The sequence below is a fragment of the Balaenoptera acutorostrata genome, chromosome 21 (genome assembly GCF_949987535.1).
Source record: "Balaenoptera acutorostrata chromosome 21, mBalAcu1.1, whole genome shotgun sequence".
Taxonomy (NCBI): domain Eukaryota; kingdom Metazoa; phylum Chordata; class Mammalia; order Artiodactyla; family Balaenopteridae; genus Balaenoptera; species Balaenoptera acutorostrata.
Window position 1 is genome coordinate 6,918,306 of NC_080084.1, and position 26,879 is coordinate 6,945,184.

General features: G+C 52.2%; 3 protein-coding genes, 1 non-coding gene and 1 pseudogene across 10 annotated transcripts in view; 3 read left to right on the forward strand and 2 right to left on the reverse strand.

Moving 5' to 3' along the window:
• Positions 1 to 2,725: 2,725 nt before the first annotated feature.
• LOC130706165 (dipeptidase 2-like) lies at positions 2,726 to 7,839 on the reverse strand (annotated as a pseudogene).
• Positions 7,840 to 9,177: 1,338 nt separating this feature from the next.
• On the forward strand, positions 9,178 to 9,284 carry LOC130706183 (U6 spliceosomal RNA). The gene has a single exon (XR_009006567.1). It is a non-coding gene; the product is annotated as a U6 spliceosomal RNA (small nuclear RNA).
• Positions 9,285 to 9,353: 69 nt separating this feature from the next.
• Positions 9,354 to 17,590, reverse strand: LOC130706080 (probable ATP-dependent RNA helicase DDX28). Of its 3 annotated transcripts, none has more exons than XR_009006476.1 (2): positions 10,650 to 10,944; positions 9,354 to 9,617 (listed from the first exon to the last, which is right to left on the reverse strand). XR_009006476.1 is itself a non-coding variant. In XM_057537100.1 (2 exons), the coding sequence occupies exon 1, from the start codon at positions 16,662 to 16,664 to the stop codon at positions 15,018 to 15,020; it is 1,647 nt and encodes a 548-aa protein (XP_057393083.1). In that variant the 5' UTR covers positions 16,665 to 17,590; the 3' UTR covers positions 9,358 to 9,617; positions 14,903 to 15,017. The 3 variants fall into 3 exon arrangements, 2 of the variants coding, with proteins under 2 accessions (XP_057393083.1, XP_057393084.1); XM_057537100.1 differs by lacking the exon at positions 10,650 to 10,944 and adding an exon at positions 14,903 to 17,590 and having other exon boundaries at positions 9,358 to 9,617; XM_057537101.1 differs by lacking the exons at positions 9,354 to 9,617; positions 10,650 to 10,944 and adding exons at positions 13,640 to 13,689; positions 14,903 to 17,590.
• The window catches only part of ASH2L (ASH2 like, histone lysine methyltransferase complex subunit), a 52,815-nt gene continuing 42,638 nt past the window's right edge, over positions 16,703 to 26,879 (forward strand). For 2 of the 4 annotated variants that reach the window (XR_009006475.1, XM_057537098.1), the window contains exons 1-2: positions 16,703 to 16,812; positions 19,857 to 19,933. The gene's annotated coding sequence lies outside the window, so the exon portion shown is untranslated. Of the gene's footprint in view, positions 16,813 to 19,856; positions 19,934 to 22,286; positions 22,353 to 26,879 lie in introns of all 4 variants that reach the window. The other 2 variants (XM_057537096.1, XM_057537097.1) reach the window with 2 other exon arrangements.
• Positions 17,991 to 19,200, forward strand: LOC103013996 (proteasome subunit alpha type-1-like). 2 transcript variants are annotated; one of them, XM_028165497.2, is made up of 2 exons: positions 17,991 to 18,421; positions 18,480 to 18,630. In XM_028165497.2, exons 1-2 carry the CDS (start codon positions 18,015 to 18,017, stop codon positions 18,628 to 18,630), a joined length of 558 nt encoding a protein of 185 aa, XP_028021298.2. In that variant the 5' UTR covers positions 17,991 to 18,014. The 2 variants fall into 2 exon arrangements, with proteins under 2 accessions (XP_028021298.2, XP_028021297.2); XM_028165496.2 differs by having other exon boundaries at positions 17,999 to 19,200.

Genomic DNA, 26,879 nt, shown 5'->3' on the forward strand with positions numbered 1-26,879 from the left:
CAAGGTTCATTATTTAGAGGCTAATGATTTCATTTTACAGTGTGAAGTTAAATATGTTTCGCTAAAGCTCCCAAAGTGAGGGAGGAAGGAGGGAGGAAGAGGGTAGGTCAGTGGGTAAATACGATTGCCTGATGGTCTGGGTCCAGCCATCTTCCTAAGGCTGTGTCTTTAACTGGGAGGTACAGCAAGATGATCAATATCACAAGCAACCTTAGGAGAACCACACGGGCCAGCCCGGATCAGCAGAGTCTGTGTGGTGAGATTTAAGGGGGTGCTTAGTTGGCCCTCCAGCTGTAAGTGTTTGCCAGATGACTTGTAACTTCACCACTGGAGCTAAATTCCTTTGACTCTTAGGGCTCTTTCTGCATTCAAGAGCCCCTGGAAATGAGAAATCCCTGAAATGGGTTATCCCCTGCTGGCAGCTAACCCTGACGCTCAGGAGTAGAGTTGGGAGTAACGGGACGCCGTGTACCCGGGGTCCTTCCTGGGCGTGTGTAACTCTGAGGCTAAGACAGTGAGACTGGCAGTTTAAGAAGAACCTCCAGGACCATGTCACCTACTGGCAGGCGGAGTAAGGACCCTGCAAGGTGGACAGACATACCTCTTCTCTTATCATTTGAGGGTTTGAGAGAAGAGGCACCGGGAGTTTAGCCTGAGCCCTTCCCACAGGTCTAGAGGTGGGAAGAGAGAGGGATGGGCTTTGACCCTGGGCGGCTCCTCCCTCCAGGCCAAGACCCTGGAGGAGGTTTAGTTTGTATCTTCAGAGGGGATGGGGTGCCCAGGCAGGTGACTGAAGACTTTCTCTCCGAAGGACCCAGCATTAGAGAGCTTAACAGCCCCAGACCCCGCAGGCCGGGAGAGCTTCTGGGCATCCTTCCGTGGGGTCCCATCACCTCCCTGATGGAGGCAGACTGGGTACCAGGACCCTGCGGTGAAGCGGACTGGGGAGCAGCTTCCTCCAGCCTCTCCAAGCACAGACGTCAGCGGCGAGGCTCAGACTTGGTGGCTGTGCTCTGTCTCTGCACAGGCTTGTGTACGCGCAGCGGGGGACCCACGCAGGGGACCGGGGTGGGGAAGCACACAGGAAGAAAGTGTAGAGTGGATGCAAGTGGCGGTGGTGATGCTGGCGCAGTGCGAGAGGACAGCGGCTCTCCTGGAGTCTCCACCGCTCGGCGGGCTGGCGTGGGACCTGGGAACGGACAGTCCACGTGGAGGGGCAGCTACTCAGGGCTGTCCTGCAGGGGGGGCGGGTGGTGCTGTCAGGTGGGGGCTGCCTTCAGGGTGGAGTTGTAGCAGAGAAGTGGGGTCACCCCCCTTGGAAGCTTTGAGAATGCGTATGAGGAGGGGGCTGCGAACGGAATCCGGAAAAGGTAAGGAGTGCCAGCTTGGTGGAGTTGGGTGCTGGCAGGGCTCGCCTTGGAGTCGTGGGAGCGTTCCCAGGAACATCCAGGGGATCGCCGCCGGGGCCCCAGTGGTCCCACAGGCCTCCTGAGGCTGGCTGTGCTGTGCTGAAGCCCGTATCAAGGGCCCTGGGGATGGCAGCAGAGGCCAGCATGGTTGAGGGTCCCCCGCACCCACCTCATCTCTGCAGGGACCACAGAACTGCACGCACAGTGGGTGTTCTTCACCTGCTCGCAAAAGAGCCGGGTCATTGCATGCAGCAGGAAAGGCTTGACGGGGGGTGACGGGAGGAAGGGCAGGAGCAGAGATTTTCCATCTTGATGGTTTTGTTCAAGGCCAGCCCAGAAGCAGCTGACGTTGGCTTCATTTATCCAAAGGGCACGGCGAGTGACCCTCTACAACCCAGGGATCCTGAAATATTTAGAAGCTCTAATGTTTGGGTGGGAAGAGAACCTCTTTTGGATGAGAAGCTCAATTATTCAGGAAGGGAGAGCTCCCGTTGTCTGGGGCGTAGGGGGGGCACCTTCCTGCTGCGTTGGCGGGGTGCTGGGCTCGGGGCACCCTGCCTGGGACACTTGGCCTGCTCTGTGGGTGAGGCCTCTCCCACAGTGCTGGGCTCTGGGGGACTTTTCTCGTGGCCAAACTCTTCGTGAAAGTGACACAACGGCCTATTTCTTCCAACAGCATCTCTGGTCCAGCCTAGATGGTTCGAGGTTGCATCTCTTGTAAACCCCCCTTCAGCTGCTGTCAAGGGCTGGCACCCGAGTTCTTGAATTCAGGCTGATGTGGGTCCTGCTAGAGCCTGCTGTCATCTGCACATGTCAACAAATGTGTATGCAGGTGTGGACCAGCTGGATCTCTCTCCTTCTCTGGGAAGCGTGGTTTTCAGCAGCGTCAGGCTGGAAAGACAGACATTTCATTATCCCCGAAGTCCTGTGCAGGCAGTTGTCACACAGTGTTCCAGCAGCGGCCCACGGCCGGCACAGAACACTGCAAAGCTCCGTCTAGCACAAGTGACCACGGGGAACGGGTTGAGAATCCTGCTGCGTTGTACACGTCTCCTAAGGGAAGAACATCAAGAAAGATGAGCTCGCCGCGGAACTGGCGAACTGTGTGGAAGGAGCGGGATCTGTAGAGCTCAGCAGCGGCGAGCTCCTGTCATGGCTTGGCCAGTTCGGGTCTCCCCCTGTAACTTATGAGGGTGCGGCGATGTTTTCCCAGATGTGGTCCCCGTGTACAAAACAAAGAATCGCTTTGCACAAAGCCAGAAGGGATACATTGAAAGAATTATCAGAAAAGAATAATACATAGGAAATATTTGTGCTCGCATGCAAGGAAACTTTGTGGGGTATCTGTGGCTGCCAAAGTGACATCTGGCAGGATTAACTGGATCACCAGAGCCAAACAATGAGGACTGGGAAGGCAGCAATAACTGTGAGGCCTGGGCCCATGTGGGGGCAAGATTTTGAGAATGAACACTTAGGTGACAAAATGGGATTCCCACGAACCGCAGCTCTGGTTAGTTTCTGGTCTGGAGCCAGATCCTCTCTCTGATGCAGACGTGGGAGGACGGAGCGGCAAGAGCTGCCCAGCTGCTCATCTGGGAACTCATCCTCCAAGGGACTCTGTCCCTCGTTCTCCTCCCGTACCTGGAGGCGGTAGTCAGCGGGCAGCACCTCTCACAGCAGCCCCACGTACACCTGCTCAGACCACCTGCTCAGAGCTACTCTTTTGCCCAGCCCAGCATACCTGTTCCACCTGTCTGAAGACCCGCCGCACGTTTCCTCGAAGCACACCCCAGAGCTCTTTCTCACTCCAGCCACGCCTCAGCAACTCCTCTATCAGTACCGGGTATATGGACACGTCCTCCAGCCCCTGTGGGAACCTGTGTGGCCACCAGCCAGCCAGCTATTGGGCCTCAGACCTGTTCCCTGGTCCTGAGTCAGAACCAAAGCCCTATGTGTCCAGCGTCCACTGAACCCCAGCCCTGGTCAGATATGGAAAATGGAGACTTGGAGAGAGTAAATGATTCACTTCTGCTCTTCATCCTTCAGAGGAAGGCCCCAAAAGCGCCTCGACTATTCGTCAAAACTCATTGAATTGTACTGTTAAGATCTATGCCTTTCACTGAATGCAATTTTTGCCTCCATTTATAAAGAGAAGAAAAGCTTTATAAGAACTGGGTTGACCCCCCCTGCATGCACAGACCCAGCTACAGGCAGAGAAGATGGTCAGCCCAGCCCAGACCTTGCTAAGAGTCTGCTCAGAGGCCGTGGGTCTGCTGGCACTGGATGGGCGCAGATGCTGGGCAGATGAGCTCTGTGTGGTGTTTTAGACAAATATGATGACCTAGAGTAGGGCCAAACAGGAGAGCCCAGGAAGCAGACCCTGGGAGAGGGGAGATAACCAGTTGGGCCAGCACACTTGAGGCTATGGTCAAGGCCATGAGGACCACAGTGTGGTGGGCACGGTGGCTGTGAAAGCCCCACTGCTGCCCAGCCAGCCCGAGACAAGCCACGGGGAAGCACTCACCGGCCAGCCCCGTCATAATCTCCGCCAATCCCGATGAACTTGCATCCAGTGACTGCCCTGATGTGGTCGAAGTGATCTGAAGAATGGGAAGTCAGCAGTGTGGGGCTTCCAGGGCAGGGGTGGGGGTGATGACTGGCCTCTGTTGATTCCCCTTTTTGCAGCCTGTAGGCCAATCAGGCCAGTTCCTTCGTGGCCTGGCACCGAGAGTACCAACTAGAGGGCCCTGAGGTTTGATGTGAAGTGATCCCAGCTGGCTCTAGACTGGACTTCAGATTTGGAGTGGATCCCAGAGCCCCCTGTTTGGGCCATTTCCCACCCAAGATTCACCCTGCCTCCCAGTCTCCTTGAGAACCTGTGGGGGCTCCTTTCCCCGGGTGTGGAGGATGAGAGAGGAACAAGAGTACAACTGATGAAGACCCCAGAGACCTAAGGAGCTGTCCAGTCCCTTGGCCAGAGGTAGGGGCAGTGCGCTTTAGGAGCCCCTGCAGAGGCACAGATGGGCAGCACCCGGGCTCTGTGTCTGACAGCCTCCCTGCTACCCATCAGTACCGCAGTTCTGATCCCGTGGCTCCAGTTCCACGTGACACCAAGGTGCGTGTACCGTCCGTTATTGGGTTTGGGAGCTGTACCTATTGCCAACAGGTGGGTCAAACCACTGGGGCTCCTCTGAAGTCCTCCCCAAGTTTGGACCCAGCTTCAGCTCCAAATCAGAGTTTTCAGAGAGCCCAGGGTGAGGCTCACCTGCCACAGTAGGCACGTTGGCTAACGGGTTGCACTGCAGCGCCTGCACGGACAAGGGCACCATCGCGATGCCACCGTTCTTCTTCTGCAGGGGCGGACCGGTGGACAGTCAGCTTGGCCCCCAGCACGCCACCTGCCTGTTCCCGCTCTCGGCCCCTGTGAGGAAGGTGTTGAGGTCAGAGTCGTCTCCTCTCTGGGTTTGTGTGAATGGAGGAGCCGCAGCCCTGGTCTGGGTGGTGTCTTGGCCCTGGGTTTCCGGGTTTGGAGGAGTTTCTTACCACCTAGACCCCCACCTAGGGCTCAAGAGTTCAGGGGCTGTGGACCGTGGGTTTTGGGGGCAGAAGATATTTAACCTGGGGTTTGAGGAAATTGAGGGAGAAGAGGCTCAGGTTCAAGGGCTCCCGGTTTGAACCTCTTGCTTTAGGTTTGAGGGCCAGGGCAGTCTCTCACCAGAAGCTGCAGGATATCATCAGGAACATTCCGAGTGTTCTTGCACACACCCCGGGCAGCTGAGTGGGAGAAGATGACAGGTGCCTGTGACACTTCTAGGGCTCGCCATGCCACGGCATCGAGACATGGGACAAGTCCACCATCATGCCCAGGCGGTTCATTTCTGCCACCACCTTCTGCAGGGACAGGATGGGGAGAGGGCATCAGGGCTGCATTTACCTTGTGTGCATTTATCTGTAGGGAACAGGCGGGGCTGGACATTCATGGGGGGCAGGGTATGGAAACCGGGTCCTTACCTCGCCCAAGCCGGTCAGCCGACTGACATTGCTGTAGAAGGGGTGGATACCCTTTGCTGAGCTCTGTGCCCTGCAGGATGGCCAGGAGGCAGTCTGACTGGTGGCCATGACTTGGCTACAGGAGCCTAGAAAGAGGTTCTGTGGAACCGTCTACACCTGCAACTCCCTGGTGCGAGAGGAGGGACCCAAACTGGGCTGTGCCTGGCAGTAGGAGGGTCCTTCTGGGGATTCAGTCTTGTTCTGCAAACCTCCATTCCCCTCCCCACCCCAGCTTCAGGGCCGGATCCCAGGGGTAAACTTGCTTTGGGCCCCAGCGTGATCTTGGGCAGATCCCTGCCTCACTGGGCCCTTACCATCTGCACTGCGCTCACCAGGGCGTGTTCCAGGTGTGGATGAGTGTCACGTAGCGCACACCCAGCGCACAGAAGGTACGCAAGATGGAGAGGCTACTGTCCAGTGAGTGGCCGCCCTCCACACCAATGAGGCAAGCCAACTTCCGGGTATTGTTGAGAGCTGGGGGCAGGTAGGTCAGATGATCATTTTCAGAGGCAGGGGTAGCTTACTGAAGTCCCTAGCACCTACCACCGCCAGTCTGTTTACCTTTTATTTTTGTTTTTGGCGGTGCCGCGCAGCATGAGGGCTCTTAGTTCCCCCACCGGGGCTCAAACCCGAGCCCCCTGCAGTGGAAGCGTGGAGTCTTAACCTCTGGACTCCCAGGGAAGTCCCCCGTCTACCTTTAACTGAGGTCACAAGCTCCAGCTCAGAATAGGAGGCACACGTGAGGCGGATGAGGTCAATTTGCTGCAGGGTGAGGCGCACAGCATCCCGTGCGTGGGTCTGGCGTGGGACGTAGGCTGAGCAGAACTGAGGGAAGGCCAGGGCTTGGGCTTCTCATAGCCTCCTCAGCTGGCACAGCACCCACTGTGCCCAGATGTCACATGGAATGCGTTGCTGTTTCTGTGGTACTTGGATGCCCATCAGGTTGGCTTACTGTGACCCCTGTAGCCCCCAGCATCCATGGCATGGCACTTTCTAGGTCACTATGGTAACTTAGTTCCAATGTGACTAAGCTGTGGTCTCTGAGGCCCCCAAACTGCCCCACATTCCCCAGCAGCCATGGTGGCAGCTTGTGTGTCCCTTTGGTACCTGGGCACCCACGAGACCGTCTTTCAGCCTGTCCAAGCTGGTCTGGCCATGGCTGAAATTGCACAGATTAACATCCTGGAGCCCATTGTGGTAAAACTGCCTCAGGACCAGGGGCATGTCGTTGTGGCTGGAGGGAGGTCAAGGCAAATGGGTGGGCTCCTTAGGTCTTGGGATCAGGCAGGACACATTGCCTGGCCTGGGCCACCCGGGGGGTCCCCCACCTCCCACTGTCACACAGACTATACTAGGAGCAGCTGAGGCCTGGGCTGAGGGCTTCCCACCAGGGAGGGGATGACAGAGGAAGGGCATCCATAGGTGATGGAGAGGACATCCAGGGGTGGTGTGAGGGAGCCTCCCCACTAGCTCTGCATGCTCCGGACCTCCTCCCCTGCCCAGGGCCAGGCTAGGCCCCCACCGGCCCCCACCAACCCGCACACACTGCAGCCCCCCGTCCACAAGCGGGAAGTCCCGCCTCAGGGCCCGCGTGCGCTCCCGCGGACTTGGAGTGCTGGAGGTGCCCGGCGTGGTCTGGACGCGGGTTCCCGGCCGCAGCAGCAGACACAGCAGCAGCAGCAGACGCAGCAGACGCCGCTGGCTGAGTGCGCGGGGACCTTCGAGGCCCCCGGGCCGCAAGCTGCGCAGGGCCAGGCAGGGGGGCAGAGGCGGGTCTGAGAGGGGCGGGCGATGGGGTTGTGCCCGTCGACACAGGCCACCCAGCGGCGCGGCCTCGCGAGGGGATACAGAGTCACAGGGCCCTGCGAGCCGTGTGCGGAGAGCCGCGATCCGCGAAGCCCGGCAGCCCCGGGGCGGCACTGCCCTCCCGCCCCCTGCGCAGAGGCAGCTCCCGCGGGCTAAGCTGGCCTCTGCTGAGAGCCCACTCGCCTCCCGTCGCGGGTTCCCTCCGCCCCTGCGCCTCTTCCCACTCCCGCTGCTCCGAGGGGGCGCCCTAGGTTGCTCTCCCCCGCCTCTCACCTTCCTGGCCAAGCTGGGCTGCTTCTGTCAGAGGGCCACCTTCAGCCTGAGGCCTCCCGGGAGCGCACCTCGTCCCCATCTGCCTGCAGCCGGCCCCGCCCACTCCGAGGGCTGCGTGCGAGCGTCTCTGCGGCCACAGGTGCTCTGGGCTCCCGGTGTCCCGGTACGGGGCCCTGTGGGCTGGTGTGGGGGAAGAGAGAGTTTCTGGAAATGGGGGGGTAACCTTGTGAGCTCTGGATTCAGGAAGGGGCCCTCTGCCCCCGACCTTCTCTCTCCACCTACTTGACTCCCCAACCTGCATGGCCATTCTCTGGGGACTTCAACCAGCACCCGGGAACTCTCAGGAACCGCCCCCCCCCAACTTCTGTCAGCCAGCCTCAGGAAAGAGCGCCCTCAGGAGCTGCTACACCTCCCCAGGGCCTGAAGAGAGGGGCTTTTGGGATGTGAACTGAACCCCTTCTGGGGAGAGTCAACGACCCTTTTCCTCAACAGAGCAGGAACCCAGTCAGTAGGCTATTTGAGTGGAAGGAAATGAAGTCATTTCCATGGCAGCAGAGCCCCCATCGCAGCAACCTTCCTCCCAGGGCTGCTGGCCGACCTTCTGGCCAGGATCCCTCCTACCTCAGCATGGAAGGCCTGGCCTCGTGGACAAGTATAGGTTCTGAGGAAAGACCTGGCACCTGGGTTCTGCTGCTACACTTGCCTTATCTCGTGGCCCTTGTGGCTCTAGCTTTCTTAGAAACCTCAAGGGCTAAGTGCGTGTGCTTGCTCACAGGCCGCACGCCATTCCCCATTTCCAGCCTCAGGCCCTCCCCCTAGCTGCCTCCTCTGGGGACCCCCTCCCCCCAACACACACACACACACACACACACACACACACACACACAGGGGATGCGCCTTCTCACAGAAGCTCAACCACTGAGGTGCTTTAGGGACTGTGCCCAAACTCCTTCATCCCCAGCCTCTCAAGGTTTTGCTCTGATCCCTGGCACCCCCTGGAGCTGTTCCACCTTTGGAACCTTTCCTGGGTAGCAGGAGTGCCTAGCACAGGGGTAGTGACCTAAGTGTGAGCACTGGCGACCCTAGAAGTCTGTTACAGAAAAACATTGAGCAGTAAGTGACCCCCCTGCGGACAGAAAGGGCTGGGAATAAAGGAGCATGTGAACCTCGGGGCAGGGTGTGTGCTGCTTGACTCTCCATCCTGTTCTTGCTTCAGGGAGCAGGTCTTCCTGGGTCTCTCTATCCTTCCTCCTGAGACCCCAGGCAGGAGGCTCTTTGGGAAGCCACAGATTGCTGCTTTCAGTTTCAAAAAACCCAGCTCCCCCCTGGTTTGTGGTGGTGGCCGCTGACAATGGCTCAGAGCAGGAGCCCATGTGGTAGACTGCAAAGGCTTCTCTGCACCCTGTCTCTGCTCCTGCATCCTCCTCGGCTCGCAGAGTGCAGACTTTTCTGTCTTCAGCTGACAAAGGGGCCCCTGAGGATTGAGCAGAGGAACGTCACGTTTTCCTCCAGGCCAGCTTCAGCCCTGGGATGTTCAGGGCCGACTCTCATTTCAAACGTCAGTTTCTGAGGCTCCTTGCTTATGGCCATTTAGTGTGGAAGGAGGCTCCTGGCTGAGGAAGGCTCAAACAGAACGACGGTGCTCGCTTCGGCAGCACATATACTAAAATTGGAACGACACAGAGAACATTAGCATGGCCCCTGCGCAAGGATGACACGCAAATTCGTGAAGCATTCCATATTTTTATTTAAAAAAAAAAAGAAAAATGTTTTAAAAAAGAAAAACAGACCGACGCAAGTTGTAATCTGTGGCAGTGGGCAGTGGGGGCACGGGGTGGGTCACAGCAGGAAGAGGCAGTCGCTGCCTTAGGCAGTTACACCATTGCTCTCTCTTCAGCGTGCCTCAGCCAGCAGGATTCTGTGGGGTCTACCTCCTGGCACCGTGCTCCAATCGCCGGATTTTGGGTCTGGGGCAACCCAGATCTTTGTGCGACTTTTCCGCAGAGTGCTTTCTCTTGGGAGCGCGTCTGGGGACTGGCTTCTCTGCTTCCACCTTTGCTGGCGTGGCCAAAGGAACTGCTGCTGCAAAGAAAATCAGAACTGATCAGTCACTTCTGCTGTACACAGCCTCCTGCCAGAATTTCCCTCTCTCGTGTCTCTCCCAGTTTCTGGCTGAAGACCTTTAATCTACTTGACATCCAAAACACAGCCTTGGCCCATCACCTCTATGAGTCCCTAGAGAAGGGACACTGGCTGCAAAAGCAATTCCTAGAGCCTATGGCTGCAGCACATGAGGAAGTCTCTTCACCGTTTCCAGGGAAAACAGTAGAACCCGAAAGTCATTGCAATCATGAGCCTCTCCATCTCTCCCTTCCACAACAGAGAAAACATTTCTTGCAGCCTCTCACTTCTGAGGCTTTAATGGAAATGTCTTTCAAGTTTTGGCAAAAACTAATCTAATAAAAATTGGTTAAGGACCCCTCCCACCTTGGCAACCCCTCTTGGGCCCCATTTATACTGCCTGTTTCAACCACACTGAACTCTAGCCCTCTGATACTTTTATGTAGATTAGAACAAGGCCAAATACTGAGGCAGAGTGATCAGGAGACTGAGAACCGCGTTCTGGGTACCAAGTCTAGGCTCACATCAACCCAGCCTCCTGGGACCCCATCTCCTCAGCCCTCCAGTCTCATTAGCACTTCAACACCCCTCTTGGTTCTTCCGGTCTTCCCATCAATATGGCACTACCCTCTCCCCTAGAAGTAAAAATCATTATAATCCTCTCTCTCTCCACCATGAAAGGATGAGATAAAGGCTCAGCAGCAGCCCCCGTGAAACACACGGTCACCACTGTGAAGAGGTGTTACTAAGGCGATTTGGTCCGACTCAGAGAAGGAAAGAGACAACTCTGCCCTTAGCCTGATCAGGCCCACAGGAAGGAAGCACACTGGGGGCAGCCTTTGAGCGTGTGGCAATGCGAGAGAACCTTCTTTAGGAGGGGACTCCCTGTTGCCGACCTTGAGAAAGCAAGGATGGGACATTCGTTTACTGGGGCTGTTACAGAGGGGATGCGCCCAGAGGTTGGGCCACCCTGCTTGAGAATCAAAGCACCTTCTAGTCCGAAATGGCTTGAATGCTCCAATCGCCGGATTTTGGGTCTGGGGCAACCCAGATCTTTGTGCGACTTTTCCGCAGAGTGCTTTCTCTTGGGAGCACGTCTGGGGACTGGCTTCTCTGCTTCCACCTTTGCTGGCGTGGCCAAAGGAACATCCCCGTAGGCCCGGTAGCCACCAACCAGGCAGTATGTCTCCCCATGCCAGCCCAACTGCGTTTCTCCACACCCTCGGTAGAGGACATGGTAGTGGCCAGGGGTAGGGGGAGAAACGGGAGCCACTGCTGCTGCAAAGAAAATTAGAACTGATCAGTCACTTCTGCTGTACACAGCCTCCTGCCAGAATTTCCCTCTCTCATGTCTCTCCCAGTGTCTGGCTGAAGACCTTTAATCTACTTGACATCCAAAACACAGCCTTGGCCCATCACCTCTATGAGTCCCTAGAGAAGGGACACTGGCTGCAAAAGCAATTCCTAGAGCCTACGGCTGCAGCACATGAGGAAGTCTCTTCACCGTTTCCAGGGAAAACAGTAGAACCCGAAAGTCATTGCAATCATGAGCCTCCCCATCTCTCCCTTCCACAACAGAGAAAACATTTCTTGCAGTCTGTCACTTCTGAGGCTTTAATGGAAATGTCTTTCAAGTTTCGGAAAGAAATAATCTAATACAAATTGGTTAAGAACCCCTCCCACCTTGGCAACCCCTCTTGGGCCCCATTTATACTGCCTGTTTCGACTACACTGAACTCTAGCTCTCTGATACTTTTATGTAGATTAGAACAAGGCCAAATACTGAGGCAGAGTGATCAGGAGACTGAGAACCGCATTCTGGGTACCAAGTCTAGGCTCATATCAACCCAGCCTCCTGGGACCCCATCTCCTCAGCCCTCCAGTCTCATTAGCACTTCAACAGCCCTCTTGGTTCTTCCGGTCTTCCCATCAATATGGCATCACCCTCTCCCCTAGTACTCAGCAGCTCAGGATGGGATGTGTCTGAGGGCACCGATGTAGATGTCTACATGGCAGCACAGAGGTGCCTGGGTTTGAAGGTGTGTTTCAAGAATGGCCCTCTTCCTCAAACTGCTCCAGTTACCATTTGCCAACAAAAATGCACTTGTCTTTTGCTAAGAGGCCAATCAGGAATGGGTCTGAATGGAAGCATCCTGGAGCCCAAAGGGGAAGCTACATTTATAAAGATCAGGACCATCCTGCACACTTGTCCAGGGATGACCTTTCACTTGTCCTCAGCAGTCAGCACTGTGGGTCCCTGAAGGTGTCCCAGGTCACTGGTATTACTTACAGCTGGGAACGCGCTCAGGTATCCGTAGTGGGCAAGCCCCACAGGAACATGAGGCAGCCAGGTGAGGTGGTGTGTACACCATGGCTCCTGTAGAGATGCCCGGTCTCACTGTACCTGCCGCACTGCCCACCCACGGAACAGAGCACAGGTTCGAGTAAAGATAGAGGATCCGGTCACACATTCTCCCTCAGACAACCAAAGAGGTTGGAGAACTTCTGGTGGAGAACTGTCAGGGAAGTTTCTCTGAGGGCAGCACGTTGGCAGTTACGCTGCCATGGCAACTGTGAGAAGGCCGGTGAGGTCATCACTACCCAGTGAGGTCATAATAAGGAACCTGTGACTTGGGGGTCAGGCTTCAGGAGGAGGGGCAGTTTTGTGGAGGAGAGCAGGGGGAGGGCAGAGGTACTCTGCCTGGCCCCTCCCACCTGGGCCTCCCCACCCATGCCCTGGTCTAGCAGACACCCCACGTGGGGCGTGCCGGTGGGCTGGCACAGCCCCAGGGGCCCCAGGAGGGCAAGAGAGACCCACATTCTGAGATTGGCTTGAGAGGCAAGATGAACGTAAGAGACAGCTAGGTTGTATGGCACTGACCCTAAGAGGCAGAGATTTGTGTGGACTGGGGAATCAGGGAAGGCTCCTTGGCAGTGGGCCTGAAGGACAAGTGAGATTTGGACCCATGGGGAAGAGAGGGAAGACATTCCAGTTTGGAAGAATAAAAGCAAAGACACACTCTCCTCGTCCTTGTCCTGCCCCAAATATAAATTCATAGAACCCTCACATTTTCACAACTGAGGACTGAAGAAAAGCAAGAGGTGAAGGGGCCTACCCAGTGTTACACAGGTAGTGGAGAGGTGTTCTGCTCAATGGTTAGGTTCATGTTGGGGCTCCGGATTTACAGCTGATAGGAATGTGAGGACAAGCTCATGCCATTTCAAACATTTCCAAGTGATACTGAGAGAGATGTTAAAGGTGCAAAATGAGGGTGCTGAATGACCTCACAAAGTGGGAATGGTGGGCCATTTTATTATGAAATTCAAAACAAGTTCATGACCAAAGGACATAATACAAAATGACAACATAATCATTACACTCCCCTCTCCCCTAGAAGTAAAAAATCATTATAATCCTCCCTCTCTCCACCATGAAAGGATGAGATAAAGGCTCAGCAGCAGCCCCCGTGAAACGCACGGTCACCACTGTGAAGAGGTGTTACTAAGACGATTTGGTCCGACTCAGAGAAGGAAAGAGACAACTCTGCCCTTAGCCTGATCAGGCCCACAGGAAGGAAGCACACCGGGGGCAGCCTTTGAGAGTGTGGCAATGCGAGAGAACCTTCTTTAGGAGGGGACTCCCTGTTGCCGACCTTGAAAAAGCAAGGATGGGACATTCGTTCCCTGGGGCTGTTGCAGAGGGGATGTGTCCAGGAGGTAGACACTGCTTGGACTACTATTTTAGAGGTTGGGCCACCCTGGTTGAGAACCACAGCACCTCGCATTCCTAAACTGCTTGAATGAGCGGGTGCACGTTAGGACAGACAAAGTCAGGCCTCATTGGAGCAGACTGCCTTTGGGAGTGGTAGAAGGTAAAATGTGATGGGGAATGCTCTGGAGGAGGTTTGTCATGGCAGGTGGGCCAGCACGAGACCATCCAGATTCTCCAGGGCTCCAGAGATGACTTGGCTGGGAGCATCCCTCTGATGTGGTGCGGGGACTCCTACCTTAACAGGACCTGGCTGGGCATCTGCGGGAGGCAGAAGAAATGGTTTATTAACTTAAGAGAGCGAGAGACTCACCTGGGGGGTTCCACAGAACCACTTCAAAAGACTTGTACCTGGATTCTTGAGCCAACCCTCAGAAAACTTATCTAGATCTGGAGTAGGGCTCTGGAAGCTGCACTTTTAATAAGCTTCCTGGGCAGTCCCACCACAGTGGTCCATGGATAGAGTGACCAAATTATTGTGTATTCTTGGTTGCTTTTGGGAGTCAAAGTGGGCAATGTGAAAAACTGCAGCAGGCATACGTATAAACAGGGAATATTCAAGGCAAACAGAGGGGTAGAGTTATTCTATCCATGAATCAGATTTGAGAAAAGCTAGCCTGGTGGTTAAAGAACACAACCCTTGGGACAGACAGACAGACCAGATTCTGTCCTACTTACTTGTGTGATTTTGACCAAGTTCTTTTATCTTTCTGACTGTTTCTTCATATGGAAAAGAGCTATGGCTGTACATTTAGCACAATATTCTCTTTTGGCAAAGGTTGCTCTGGGTCCATTTGTGTTCTCTGCAACTTAATCCTTTCCGGTGCGCAAGCATTTTTAAGTTGTTTGGTGAAGTATTACATTTGACTTTCAACTGTTCATTACTTTGGGCAAAGCTTATATAATGCTGCAGAGACTAGAACCTATGCAGAGATAGTGAAAGGATGTGATAAGCTCATTCTGCCGGTTTATCAAAAAGTTTAACCTTTTCTCCTCTTCCTCCGCCTGCCAAGAGATGAGAAAGAAGGCAGAGCCTGGAAATGCACACCAAGCAATACTTCTGTGTCAGTTTGCCTTTTATTCCTCTGCCAGTACTTCCCAGAGAGATTTCACCAAAAGTGCCTAAGCTTGCCATGGCCATTGTTGTGAAGAACATTTCTCTCTATTGCTAGTCACATCCCCTTTTCCTTCTCCTGGGCGCTTAATGGATGTTTGGGGGCAGGAAATAAAATTTAAACTAAAACATGAATTGAAAGAGCCTTTGTCCTAAGTGTGGTAGTTTGGAGTGTGAATCTTCTCAGTGTAGTGAATTCTGCCCCAGTGCAAACTGTTATTAAGGGACACCCATAGAAACATCGCTTGTTGTTAGAAACCATGACATAATACAGAGCCAAGATCGACTTTATTCTTCATTTGAAAGACTACAGAGAGCCATGCTCAGTAGTTTACCCTCCAGTGTTGGCCAGCAGCTTACCTTTTGAAGCCAGACCGCAGCCCGGGCCTTCAGAAGGTGACTAGGCAGCCCAGAGCACCCTACTGACAAGTGTGCTCACCCATCCAGCACAGAGGGAAAGGTCCCTGTTGTGGCATCATATATAAGCCTGCTGCAATAAGGTTTGCTGGTGCAAAGGCTCCCTCACTGAGGAGGACCCTAGTCCTGGAAGGCTTCTCCTCCGGCGAGCTGCCAGCTCAATCTTCTGAACCAGGCTCACGTCCCAGGGATGGGTCACAAAGCTGACGACGGTGCCTGGCACCTCGCTCCACACCCAGCCCACGCTCCCTGCTCTGTGGATGTAGTCTTGCAGGGTGAGAGGGAAATCATAATTGATGACTAGCTCCACCTGGGTGCTGTCCAGGCCCCGAGAGGCGATGTCTGTGCAGAGAAGTATGTCTCGGGAGCCCTTCTGGAAGAACTGGAAGATGCCTGCTCTCATTGAGGCTGGCATCTGTCCCTGCAGTCTTAAGTGTTGGATTTTGTGGTCATCCAGAATATACCCCAGCCAGTTCACAGTGCTGGAGCAATTACAGAACACCAGAACAGTTCCTGCGGGGCCAGTCCTATATGCTCTGTCATGCTGCTTGAGGATCTGCACCAAGCCAGTCACCTTCTCTGTTCCCTTCAGCCTCATGAATGTCTGTCTGACATGAGGCATGATGCAGTGGAGCTTGTCACTGGTAACGGTAGTTAGAGAGTCTAAGCTGGCAACTTTACTCAGCAGCTGGCCTACACCTTCGGGAAATGTGGCCCCCACCAGCACTAACTGAGCTTTGGGATTGAAGGGGTCTTTTAAGTCAGCTGGGCCTTCTGCTATATGGCTCCCCTCCAAGATGTAATCCACCAGTTCCAGGAAGCTTTCATCCAACAGCGTGTCTGCCTCATCCAACACCAAGAAGGCCAGCTGCTCCAGGCTGATGAGTTGAGTTTTCAGGGCCTTCCACAGAGCCCCCGGAGTGGCCACTAGTATATCTGCTGGAGGTTGTTTGGACAGTTGCAGCCTAATCCTACTCATGCCATGGCCTCCCCCTAACTCCCGCACCTGGAGGCCCAAGGAGCTGGCCAAGGGCTGGGCCACGGCCCGCACCTGTTCGGCTAATTCTCGAGAAGGCACAAGAACCAGGCCTCGAGGAGCAGGGATACGACAGGGGTCCAGGCTTGGCTGGCCCAAGAGCCGTTGAAGGAGAGGTAGCATGTAGCCGAGAGTTTTGCCACTGCCGGTTTCTGCGGCGCAGAGGATGTGGCGGCCACGAAGGAGTGGGGGAATGGTACTCGACTGCACGGTTGTGGGCCGAACAACTTCGGGAGCAGCCTCTTGTAGTGCGCTCAGAACGCGGAGCTCCAGACCCAGATTGGTGAAGCTGCCCTTGGGCGAGAGGTTCCGCAGCGCCGGAGCCTCATGTTGCGCGCGCTCGATGGAGAAATGGTCCCCGTGGGCGCACCGATTCCTCCAGCCGCGCGAAGCGAGTGGCGCGGGCTCCCAAGGGCTCAGCATGAGGCGTGCCGGCTGGTTCAACTCCGGTCGCCGCGCTGAGATCAGCAGCGGCCCAGGTCGCACCAGCACCGGCCGCGGGAGGCTCCGCTGCCTGCTCTGCCGCTCTTCCTGCCGCCGCTGTAGAGCCCGCGGGATGTGCACCACGGGCAGGGGCTCGTTGGGACCGCGGACCGTCACGTCCCGGCGAGGCGCCAGAAGCAACCGAGCCGCGAGCAACAACAGCTGCAGGCGCCGTGCTAGAGCCATATGCCCCTTGCTGCGGGAGAGGCGCACGACAGTGACGTCACGGGCGCGCCAAGGCCTCGCGGACGGTGGCTGGCGCAGCTCAGTAAGGCCCGCGGAATTGGCGAACTGTGTGGAAGGAGCGGAATCTGTAGAGCTCAGCAGCGGCGAGGTCTGTAGGTCCGAACAGGGGATGGTGACTCCAGGCCCCGGCCAACCTTGGGGAAGGGTGCGCGGTGGAGGCAGGACCGGGGACCGGCGATACGCGGCGATGGGGCCCTGGCATTATGAAACAGGAGGGCAGAGGGCTTCTGGCGATCCGATGTCCGATCCCTGCAATGCTCTTTTTTGTCGCCCTCATGGCTTGGCCAGTTCGGGTCTCCCCCTGTAACTTATGAGGATGCGGCGATGTTTTCCCAGATGTGGTCCCCGTGTAAGGTCTTTTAATACAAGTATTTATTGAGAGTCTGAGTGAATGGTCAGGCCTGGGGGCCGAGACCAGGAGTCCGGAGTCGTAGATCCAGGCTCACCCTTCCCTTAGAGCTCCCCAGAGAGCTGAGGGCCCCAAGGGCAAGCTGATGGCCTTCAGCGTATCTTCTCTTCAGTCAAGAGAACTCATCTCTTGACTTTTCCCCTTTCTTTTCAGCTGAGGTTCATTCTCCCCTCCCTTGTCACCCTTTCCAACTGCTCATCCTGAACCCACTGCTTTCTTGGCTAGTTCACCTCCACCGGCTTTCCAGTCAGATACCTCAATTCCGTAAACAGCAGCGAGGAGGGTCCTGCTACAGGTTTGTGGCTTGTCTCACAAAGCCATGGTCAGGCAGGATATTTTACTTGAATTCAGTTGTTCAGGTTGCCAAAAAGCCTTACACTACTGGTACTTCTTGAACGGATTCCGAAAATGGGTGTCAGATCATTTCTGTAATTTCCAGTGCCTGGGGTAGGAGATAAGGTAAACGTGGATTAACCACCTAGGAGGTTCTTAACATCTGGAGAAAGAGTTTTACTTTCATCAGATACCGTTATGGAGATAAATACTATTAAATTTCAAATAGCGTTTTGATACACGATAGACTTTCTGGAGAGTTACCTGTTAAGCCAGCAGAGGAGAGAGTTTTGAGTACTCATGGGTGAACAGAGTCATTGGATAGAGCAGTGGCTCTTGAGTGAGGGTGATTTTGCCCTCACCCTTCCCCCAGGACGTTTGACAATGGCTGGAGACATTTTTCTTTGTCACATCCGGGGGGTGGGGGGGGGTGCTGCAGGCATCTAGGGGGTAGAGGCCAGGATGCTACTACATATCGTACAAGGCACAGGACAGCCCTCCCCACCACCCCGAAAGAAGTATCTGGCCCATAATGTCAATAGTGTGCTATGGGGCAGCGCTGCTCGGTCCGCGGGTTTTCAGGAGGCCGAAGCCAGCCTCGCGCCGGAACCATGTTTCGCAACCAGTATGACAATGATGTCACTGTTTGGAGCCCTCAGGGCAGGATTCATCAAATTGAATATGCAATGGAAGCTGTCAAACAAGGTTCAGCCACAGTTGGTCTGAAATCGAAAACCCATGCAGTGTTGGTTGCGTTGAAGAGAGCACAGTCAGAACTTGCAGCTCATCAGAAAAAAATTCTCCATGTTGATAACCATATTGGTATCTCAATTGCGGGACTTACTGCTGATGCTAGATTGTTATGTAATTTTATGCGCCAGGAGTGTTTGGATTCCAGATTTGTATTTGACAGACCTCTTCCTGTGTCTCGTCTTGTATCTCTAATTGGAAGCAAAACTCAGATACCAATGCAACGATATGGCCGGAGACCATATGGTGTTGGGCTGCTTATTGCTGGTTATGATGATATGGGCCCTCACATTTTCCAAACTTGTCCATCTGCTAACTATTTTGACTGCAGAGCTATGTCCATTGGAGCCCGTTCTCAGTCAGCTCGTACTTACTTGGAGAGACATATGTCAGAGTTTATGGAGTGCAATTTGAATGAACTGGTTAAGCATGGTCTGAGTGCCTTACGGGAGACACTTCCTGCAGAACAGGACCTAACTACAAAGAATGTTTCCATTGGAATTGTTGGTAAAGACTTGGAGTTTGCGATTTATGATGATGATGATGTGTCTCCTTTCCTGGAAGGTCTTGAAGAAAGACCACAGAGAAAGACGCAGCCTACTCAACCTGCTGATGAACCTGCAGAAAAGGCTGATGAACCAATGGAACATTAAATGATACACCAGTCTATATATGTATTATCATACATGTAAGAATGCAGGAACACGTACTGATGACAATAACCTATACTTTGAACCAAAAGATGCAGAATGGTGGAATGGTGTGTTTTAGGAATCAGTCCAGATGTGAGTTTTTTCCAAGCAACTTCACCAAAACCATATAACGGGGTGCATTTTCTTTAAGAGCGTCTCTATAATCATTTTCTAGAAAGTATAGTTATCTGAACTAACGTTTTTATATGAAGAACATAGTGTCTTTGTGGTTTTAAAGACAACTGTGAAATAAAATTGTTTCACCTGCTGAAAAAAAAAAAATAGTGTGCTATGGAGGAACCTTGGATAGAGGCTGAGGACTGAAGAGGGGCTGAGGTCGTCACATGTGCTCTCACTTCAGGTAGTCAGTCAGTCACATTGGCCAGACTCTCGTGTGGCCCTGCCCCTTTCCCAGAATCTGTAGCAGCCACACTGATGCCATTGCTTGTCATGTCCTTGGGATGAGAAAACCTCGGGGGCTCCTGAAAGTCATAAACACAGGAAGGAGTGATTTAGGAGGATGACGTGGGAGAAGAGAACTTTAGGAAGAACAAAACTGTCCTCATGTGTTTGGGAAATGTGCCAGATGGAAAAGAGATGAGGTGTGTCATGGGGTGTACCATTCCAGAAGGCAGACTGGGACTGATGCGTGACAGGGAGTCAGATTCTGAATTTGATATAGACTGCTGTAGCAACTAGAAATGCCTAGATCTGTCCAGAGAGTGCTGGGCTTTCTGTCACTGCAAAGTTCATGTATAGGCTGATGACCACTGATTGGTGATATGATAGAGGGTAGTTGATGTAAAGGCTGCTCTAAGATACTGTGATTCTACACTACTTTTACGATTCTTTCCCAGAACTCGGAGCTCCTCGTTCGTTAGCTGAAGAGCTCCTTGGATGTCTGCTCTGACACGTTTCATCCATTTACATGTGCCACTCATTTTTCAGGTACAAAACAAAGAATCGCTTTGCACAAAGCCAGAAGGGATACATTGAAAGAATTATCAGAAAAGAATAATACATAGGTATGTATTTGCATTGACTTTCTCCAAATACTTGAGACAGGGTAGCTGGTTAGTGGCTGCTTTCTCATGCTCGAGCCCTTACAATGTGATCACCTCAGAATATCATAGGGATTGGAGCCTGTCTGAGCCTGTCTGTCTCTGCCCATGGACCCTAGTTTCTTCTTGTCATTGCTTTAGATACTGTGTAAGGCCCTTCTCTTTTCCTGCTGCTCACAGCAGACATTGAGTAACCTCTAGTTATTACTGAGATGCATATTTCACAGTATAGTACTTCAGAAATGAGAAAGAGTTTACTTATTGTGGAAACAAATGTAGGCTCCTGGGAGTGTTAGTGTCACTTGGTAATGTTTTCCCCAGGGCTGCCATGGTAACTGACGTTTCCTGGTTACTCCCTTAAGTTTTGAGAAGAATTCTTCCTTTGATCTCAGGTGATAGCGGTACGTTCCTTCATTCATTTATTCATTCAGTAAATATTTTCTGAGCACCGTGTATGTGCCAGGTACTTTTCATACGGACAGTGGACAAAACAGACAAAATTCCTGCCCTAGTGAACTGTATATTCTGATTTAATTGGCTTGGGGTGAGGCCTGGCCATTGGTAGTTTTTAAAATCTCTCCAGATGATTCTAATGTACAGCTAGATTTGAGAATCACAGATATAAATGAAGCACTTTGGGAATTGCAAAGGCATTGCAGAAATAAAAAGTGGCTGTTGGTATTCCTTCACTATTCCTGCATTTTCCTTCCTGCATCAGGACTGTTGTACAAGTGCTGATCATTTTCTTTTCAGCGCTTTTTGCTGTTTGCCTAGACCCTTTATCCCTCTTTCTAACCTAACACCCTACCTCCTTCTTTTTTTTTTTTTTTTAAGAGATAAGCTCCCTGTACATTCACAGTAATTATTTTGGGATCTGGTCTTTGTTTTCAGATTCCTGGGGGATATTTTTCTTTTTTTTTTTTTTTTTTAATTTTTATTTATTTATTTATTTATGGCTGCATTGGGTCTTTGTTTCTGTGCGAGGGCTTTCTCTTGTTGCGGCAAGTGGGGGCCACTCTTCATCGCGGTGCGCGGGCCTCTCACTACCGTGGCCTCTCTTGTTGTGGAGCACAGGCTCCAGACGCGCAGGCTCAGTAATTGTGGCTCACGGGCCTAGCTGCTCCGCAGCATGTGGGATCTTCCCAGACCAGGGCTCAAACCCGTGTCCCCTGCATTGGCAGGCAGATTCTCAACCACTGCGCCACCAGGGAAGCCCCAGAATTTTCATTTCTAATAAGTTCCCAGATGAGCCTGATGCTGCCAGTCCTGGGAATGCACTTTAAGAACTGCTGAGCTACATAATTTGACGACATCAGCTCTGCTCATCCAAGCCTATCACAGCAAACCTACATCCACGACAAGGGCCAGAGTGTAGAACCAGCCAGTCGGTGCCCCTGTGTCCTTGGATAGACAAAGACAGCTTGTTTCCAAACTTCTCAGATGCCAGAGGAGCCTGTTACTGAACCCTCTGGGCTGCTTTCCCCAGGGATTGGTGGCAACTTTGGCCTCATAGTGAGACAAGCCTCATTCATAGGAGAGAAATGCAGTACCATTCATCAACAAACATTTCTGAGTGCTTTCTATGTGCCAGCCACTGGGCTAGGTGTCTGGGATACATCAGTGAACAAAATAGGTAAAAATCCCTACCCACGTGGAGATTTATCTCTTTCTAATAAAAGGAAGAATAGAACTCTTTTTAAATGTGTTGAGTAGGACCCAGATACCTGGTTACTGGAAGTAATCAGGAGTCTTTAGTCAACTCAGTTTATAAACACTAGAGATTAAGGACCAAGAGCTCCAGCAGAGACTAAAGGAATGCTCCAGTGAGATGAAACACCACAATAATTATCTTCATCTTTTGGACAATTACTAGGAACACAAAGTGCTTTGTTTTGCTTTATAGAGGATTAAAAAAAACCACTGGGGCATGGGGTGAGGGGGGGAGAGCAGGGGGAACCCTAGGAATCTAGGGTTCTGGGCATCTAACCAACTGCACTTTTTTAGGAAAGTATCCAGAGACTTTTGGCAAAGGCTGGTACAGGGATGGGGCATGCTTGTTTCTGTACAAGTTCTCTCCCTCAGACACTGAAGCCTTTGGGAGTCCAGAATCCTCTCTATAAAGTACAAATACAACTCTTCTGGAGGGCAAACACTTTCATCTTTGCCAGTGTCATGGATGTAATTCTTTTTTTTTTTTTTTATGGTTGTAATTCTTGGTCCACATCTCAAGATGGCGAGGAATATAACTATCTTTTTATAACTGTTGACTAAAAAAAATGCACAACCTAAAAGCTGAGAATTATGTTTTATTTTGCAGACGAAACTGAGGACTTAAGCTCAGAAGCCAGCCTCTCAGATAGTTCTGAGGGACTGCTCTGAAGAGGTAAGGGAAGAGCCAGGGTATGTAGGAGTTTTGCAACAAAGACCCAGTAGTTGGAACATCAAAAGATTACTGTTGGGACTTCCGTGGTGGCACAGTGGTTAAGAATCCGCCTGCCAATGCAGGGGACACTGGTTCGAGCCCTGGTCCGGGAAGATCCCACATGCCGCGGAGCAACTAAGCCCATACGCCACAACTACTGAGCCTGCGCTCTAGAGCCCCTGAGCCACAACTGCTGAGCCCACATGCCACAACTACTGAAGCCCGAGTGCCTAGAGCCTGTGCTCTGCAACAAGAGAAGCCACCGCAATGAGAAGCCCGCGCACCGCAACGAAGAGTAGCCCCCACTCGCCACAACTAGAGAAAAAAGCCTGTGCACAGCAACGAAGACCCAACGCAGCCAAAAATGAAAAAATGAAAGATTCTTGTTAATTAAAGAAAACCAGACATCTCAAGTTAATGAATTTAGTGTGCTTTTCTGTGCATGGATGATGCAAGAGTCTGGGCCCACTGAAATCATTCCTCTGATATGCACCTTAGCTTAGCTATCTAGGGCCAGCATCCTGCTTTCTCCATCCTAAATCCCCTCAGGGTGCACAGCTGGGGTGGCTGTAGGAACTGATGGCTTGATGGCTGCAACTTCCTTTGTTTACTAATGTGGCAAGTGACATTTTTCATCCACATAATCCGACCTAATTTCTCTTTGCATTCTCTTTACATTTCTTTGTATAATCCAACACAGAATTTCTCGTGAACTGTGTTCCATTGGGGGCGGTACATCCAGGTTTCATTTGAGGCTCCTCTCTCTTCCTGGGGACAGGGATTCAGGTGTCAGGGTGGGGGCAGCTGGTGCTTGATGCTATCTATCCACTTAGGCATCCACCGAGCCTTCCCTCGTCCCACCTGGTATCCAGTTATGGGCCCACGTGTGTCATTGAAGCCTTGGCCCTTCAGCTCCTGCTGCTTCCTCCGCTACGTATGGACCAGGTTAGAGGACATGAGAGTCTTCCTGCCTCATCTGGGCCCCACCAGGGTACCCACATCTCCGCAAGGCTGAGTCCCAGTCTGTCTGGACTTCCTACATGGTCATGGCCCATCCCTTTCTCATCTCCTGGGTAATCTCTTCGTGTGGGAGGAAAAGCATTTACCCCAAACATCTTAGTTATGTGCAGCGTCCTTTCTGTTCTTCTAAGATTGTGTATTATAGGCTTTTTAAAAATTTATTTATTTAATTTTTGGCTGTGTTGGGTCTTCGTTTCTGTGTGAGGGCTTTCTCCAGCTCTGGCGAGCGGGGGCCACTCTTCATCGCGGTGCGCGGGCCTCTCACTATCGTGGCCTCTCTTGTTGCGGAGCACAGGCTCCAGACACGCAGGCTCAGTAGTTGTGGCGCACGGGACTAGTTGCTCCGCGGCATGTGGGATCTTCCCAGACCAGGGCTCGAACCCGTGTCCCCTGCACTGGCAGGCGGACTCCCAACCACTGCGCCACCAGGTAAGCCCTATAGGCTTTTTTTTTTTTTGGCCGCACGGCTTGCGAGATCTTAGTTCCCCAACCAGGGATCGAACCGGCGCCACCTGCAATGAAAGTGCAGAGTCCTAACCACTTGGCCACCACGTAAGTCCCTGTAAAGGCTATTTCTTTTTTATGCTGCGCTCTCTCCCGGAGGCACATTAGAACCACGTTGGGAAGCTTTTTTAACGCTCTCAGTTTCTGGATCCCTCTTTTACAGGGTTCAGTTATATTGTCCAAAGGGTATTGTCTTTTTTTAAGCGCCCCAGGTGATTCTAATGCAAAGCCAGGGTTAAGAACTTTGTGGAAAGGGAGAGAGGGAAGGAGTGTGGCAAAAAGACTAAAGAGGGAAAAGAGGGGAAATTTACGATTTCAGAACTCTTCTCCTACATCAAGTAATAGCTAAGCAGGGTTAGTTACTATGAATTTTAAACAAAGCCCTGTTGTAACCAAGCAGGATGTTATGGGGCCTTCCCAGGACAGAACCCCTCCCCCATATCCTCTGCTTTAGCTCCTCTCTGAAGCACCTAGATAATAGTATCTGACGTACATTTCCTGAGTTGTTTTCCAGAGGCTAAAACCACCACCAAATGGAAGAAATTAACTACTTGATGACCATGAACACATAGCCCCCAGACCTACTGGAGCCTAAGGATTGTTAACCCCTGTGACACCGCTCTGACCAATCAGAGAATTGTGCATGAGTATCCTGGGACTTCCCCTTCCTCATCTTGCCTTTAAAAATGCTTTCCTGGGGCTTCTCTGGTGGTCCAGTGGCTAAGACTCTGTGCTCCCCATGCAGGGGGCCTGGGTTTGATCCCTGGTCAGGGAACTAGATCCCATATGCTGCAACTAAGACCTGGTACAACCAAATAAATAAATATTTTTTAAAAAATAAAAATGCTTTCCTTAAACCCATCTGGGAGTTCGCTCTTTTGAGCACTAGCTGCCTTGGACTCCTTTCTTGGTGCCCTGCAATAAATGCTACTCTTCCCTTCACCACAACATCGTGTCAGTAGATTGGCTTTACTTCGGACCCAAGTTTGGCTCAGTAACACTGTTGAAAAGGAGCACATTAGAGAAGCTTGTGGGGAGGTGAAGTAGAGCTAGAAACACTCTGCTCCCTGCTACTCCAAGCGTGATCCTCAGACTAGCATTCTTTTTTTTTTTTTTTAAAGGATTTTCTTATTTATTTATTTATTTATTTATTTATTTATTTATTTTTGGCTGTGTTGGGTCTTCGGTTCGTGCGAGGGCTCTCTCCAGTTGCGGCAAGCGGGGGCCACTCTTCATCGCGGTGCGGGGACCGCTCTTCATCGCGGTGCGCGGGCCTTTCTCTATCGCGGCCCCTCCCGTCTTGGGGCACAGGCTCCAGACGCGCAGGCTCAGCAATTGTGGCTCACGGGCCCAGCTGCTCCGTGGCATGTGGGATCCTCCCAGACCAGGGCTCGAACCCGCATCCCCTGCATTAGCAGGCAGACTCTCAACCACTGCGCCACCAGGGAAGCCCAGACTAGCATTCTTGCAATCACCTGGGAGCTTGTTAGAAATGCAGAAATCTCAGGTCCCACCCCCAGATGTCTGGCTTCTGTGAAGTACTGCTTGAGCCACTCCAGCTGGCCCTCCATATCAACAGGGTCTGCATCTGTGGATTCAACCAATTGCAAATCAAAAACATATACTTTTTAAAATTCCAGATAATTCTAAAGAGCAAAACTTGAATATCTCATACAGCAGCAACTATTTACATAGCTCTTACATTGTATTAGGTATTATGGGTAACATAGAGATGATTTAAAGTGTACAGGAGGATTTGTGTAGGTTGTATGCATTTTAATAAGGGACTTAAGCATCTGAAGATTTTGGTTTTCTCAGGGGCCCTGGAGCCAATCCCCCTGATTCCAAGGGACGACTCTGTTTTGCTAAGGGCAGGCTCCTGGGAGGAGGAAGAAGGTCTAATAGTGGGTTGTTAAGTGGTAGGAATTTCTGGAAAGCTTCATTCATTTCTGAGGGAACAGCAAGAAAATATTCATGCAAGAGGTGAGTGGGGGTGCTGACAGAGAGATGTAAAATGGACACAGATCTGGGTCAGTTTCTGCAGAATTAGAATCCAGTTCAGTTCACATGTATCTCTGTTTTCTTTTTAAATGAGAAGAAAATCCTCAGTTCCTTAAGGGTCTGGACCATTTTTTCTCTGCTCAAAAGGTGACAGAAGTAATGTTGTTGAACCCAAGTTCATGTACCCAACACACAGTGAGGCCATACAAACCAAAACATCAGCGTTTGGAGCAGAGAAAGGTTTATTGCAGGGCCGAGAAAGGAGAATGGGCAGCTTGTGTTCAAAAGACCCAAACTCCCAGATGGTTTTCAGGGAAGAGTTTTTAAAGGCAACATCTGGGGTGATGGCTGCGGGGTGTGTCACTTTCTCCTGATTGGGCGGGGGTGAGGTAACAGTGGTGTTCCAGGAATGTCAATCATCAACTTTCTGGTTCCACCCAGTCTGGGGTCTCAGCAAGTAGTCACCATCCTCCACCTGGGTGGTGGGGTGGGGGGAGGTCTTAGTTCCTATAAAACAACCCAAAGATCTGTGTCAAATTGTTATGTATATCCCTTGAGGAGGAACTAGGACTGTGTTTCATGGCTGAACTGTTGTTTTTGACCGCTTTTCCTTTGCTTCTGCATTCCTTCACTTCTCTAATTAATAACTGCTTGAAACTGGTCTTTGGAACTCAGGGAAGGTCGAGGAGACTAAAGCCTTTTCCTGAAAAAAGAAGTGGGGGAGGGGAATTCCCTGGTGGTCCAGTGGTTAGGACCTTGCGCTTCCCCTGCACGGGGCACGGGGGTTTTTTTGTTTTTTTTTTTAACGTAACAATCCATTTATTATTTATTTTATTTATGGCTGTGTTGGGTCTTTGTTTCTGTGCGAGGGCTTTCTCTAGTTACGGCAAGTGGGGGCCACTCCTCATCGCGGTGCGCGGGCCTGTCACTATCGCGGCCTCTCTTGTTGTGGAGCACAAGCTC

What these genes read in the sequence shown, in the direction of transcription:
- LOC130706080 (XM_057537100.1), bottom strand. Translation starts at nt 16,664, where the DNA reads ATGGCTCTAGCACGGCGCCTGCAGCTGTTGTTGCTCGCGGCTCGGTTG.
- LOC103013996 (XM_028165496.2), top strand. Translation starts at nt 18,015, where the DNA reads ATGGGGCAGCGCTGCTCGGTCCGCGGGTTTTCAGGAGGCCGAAGCCAG.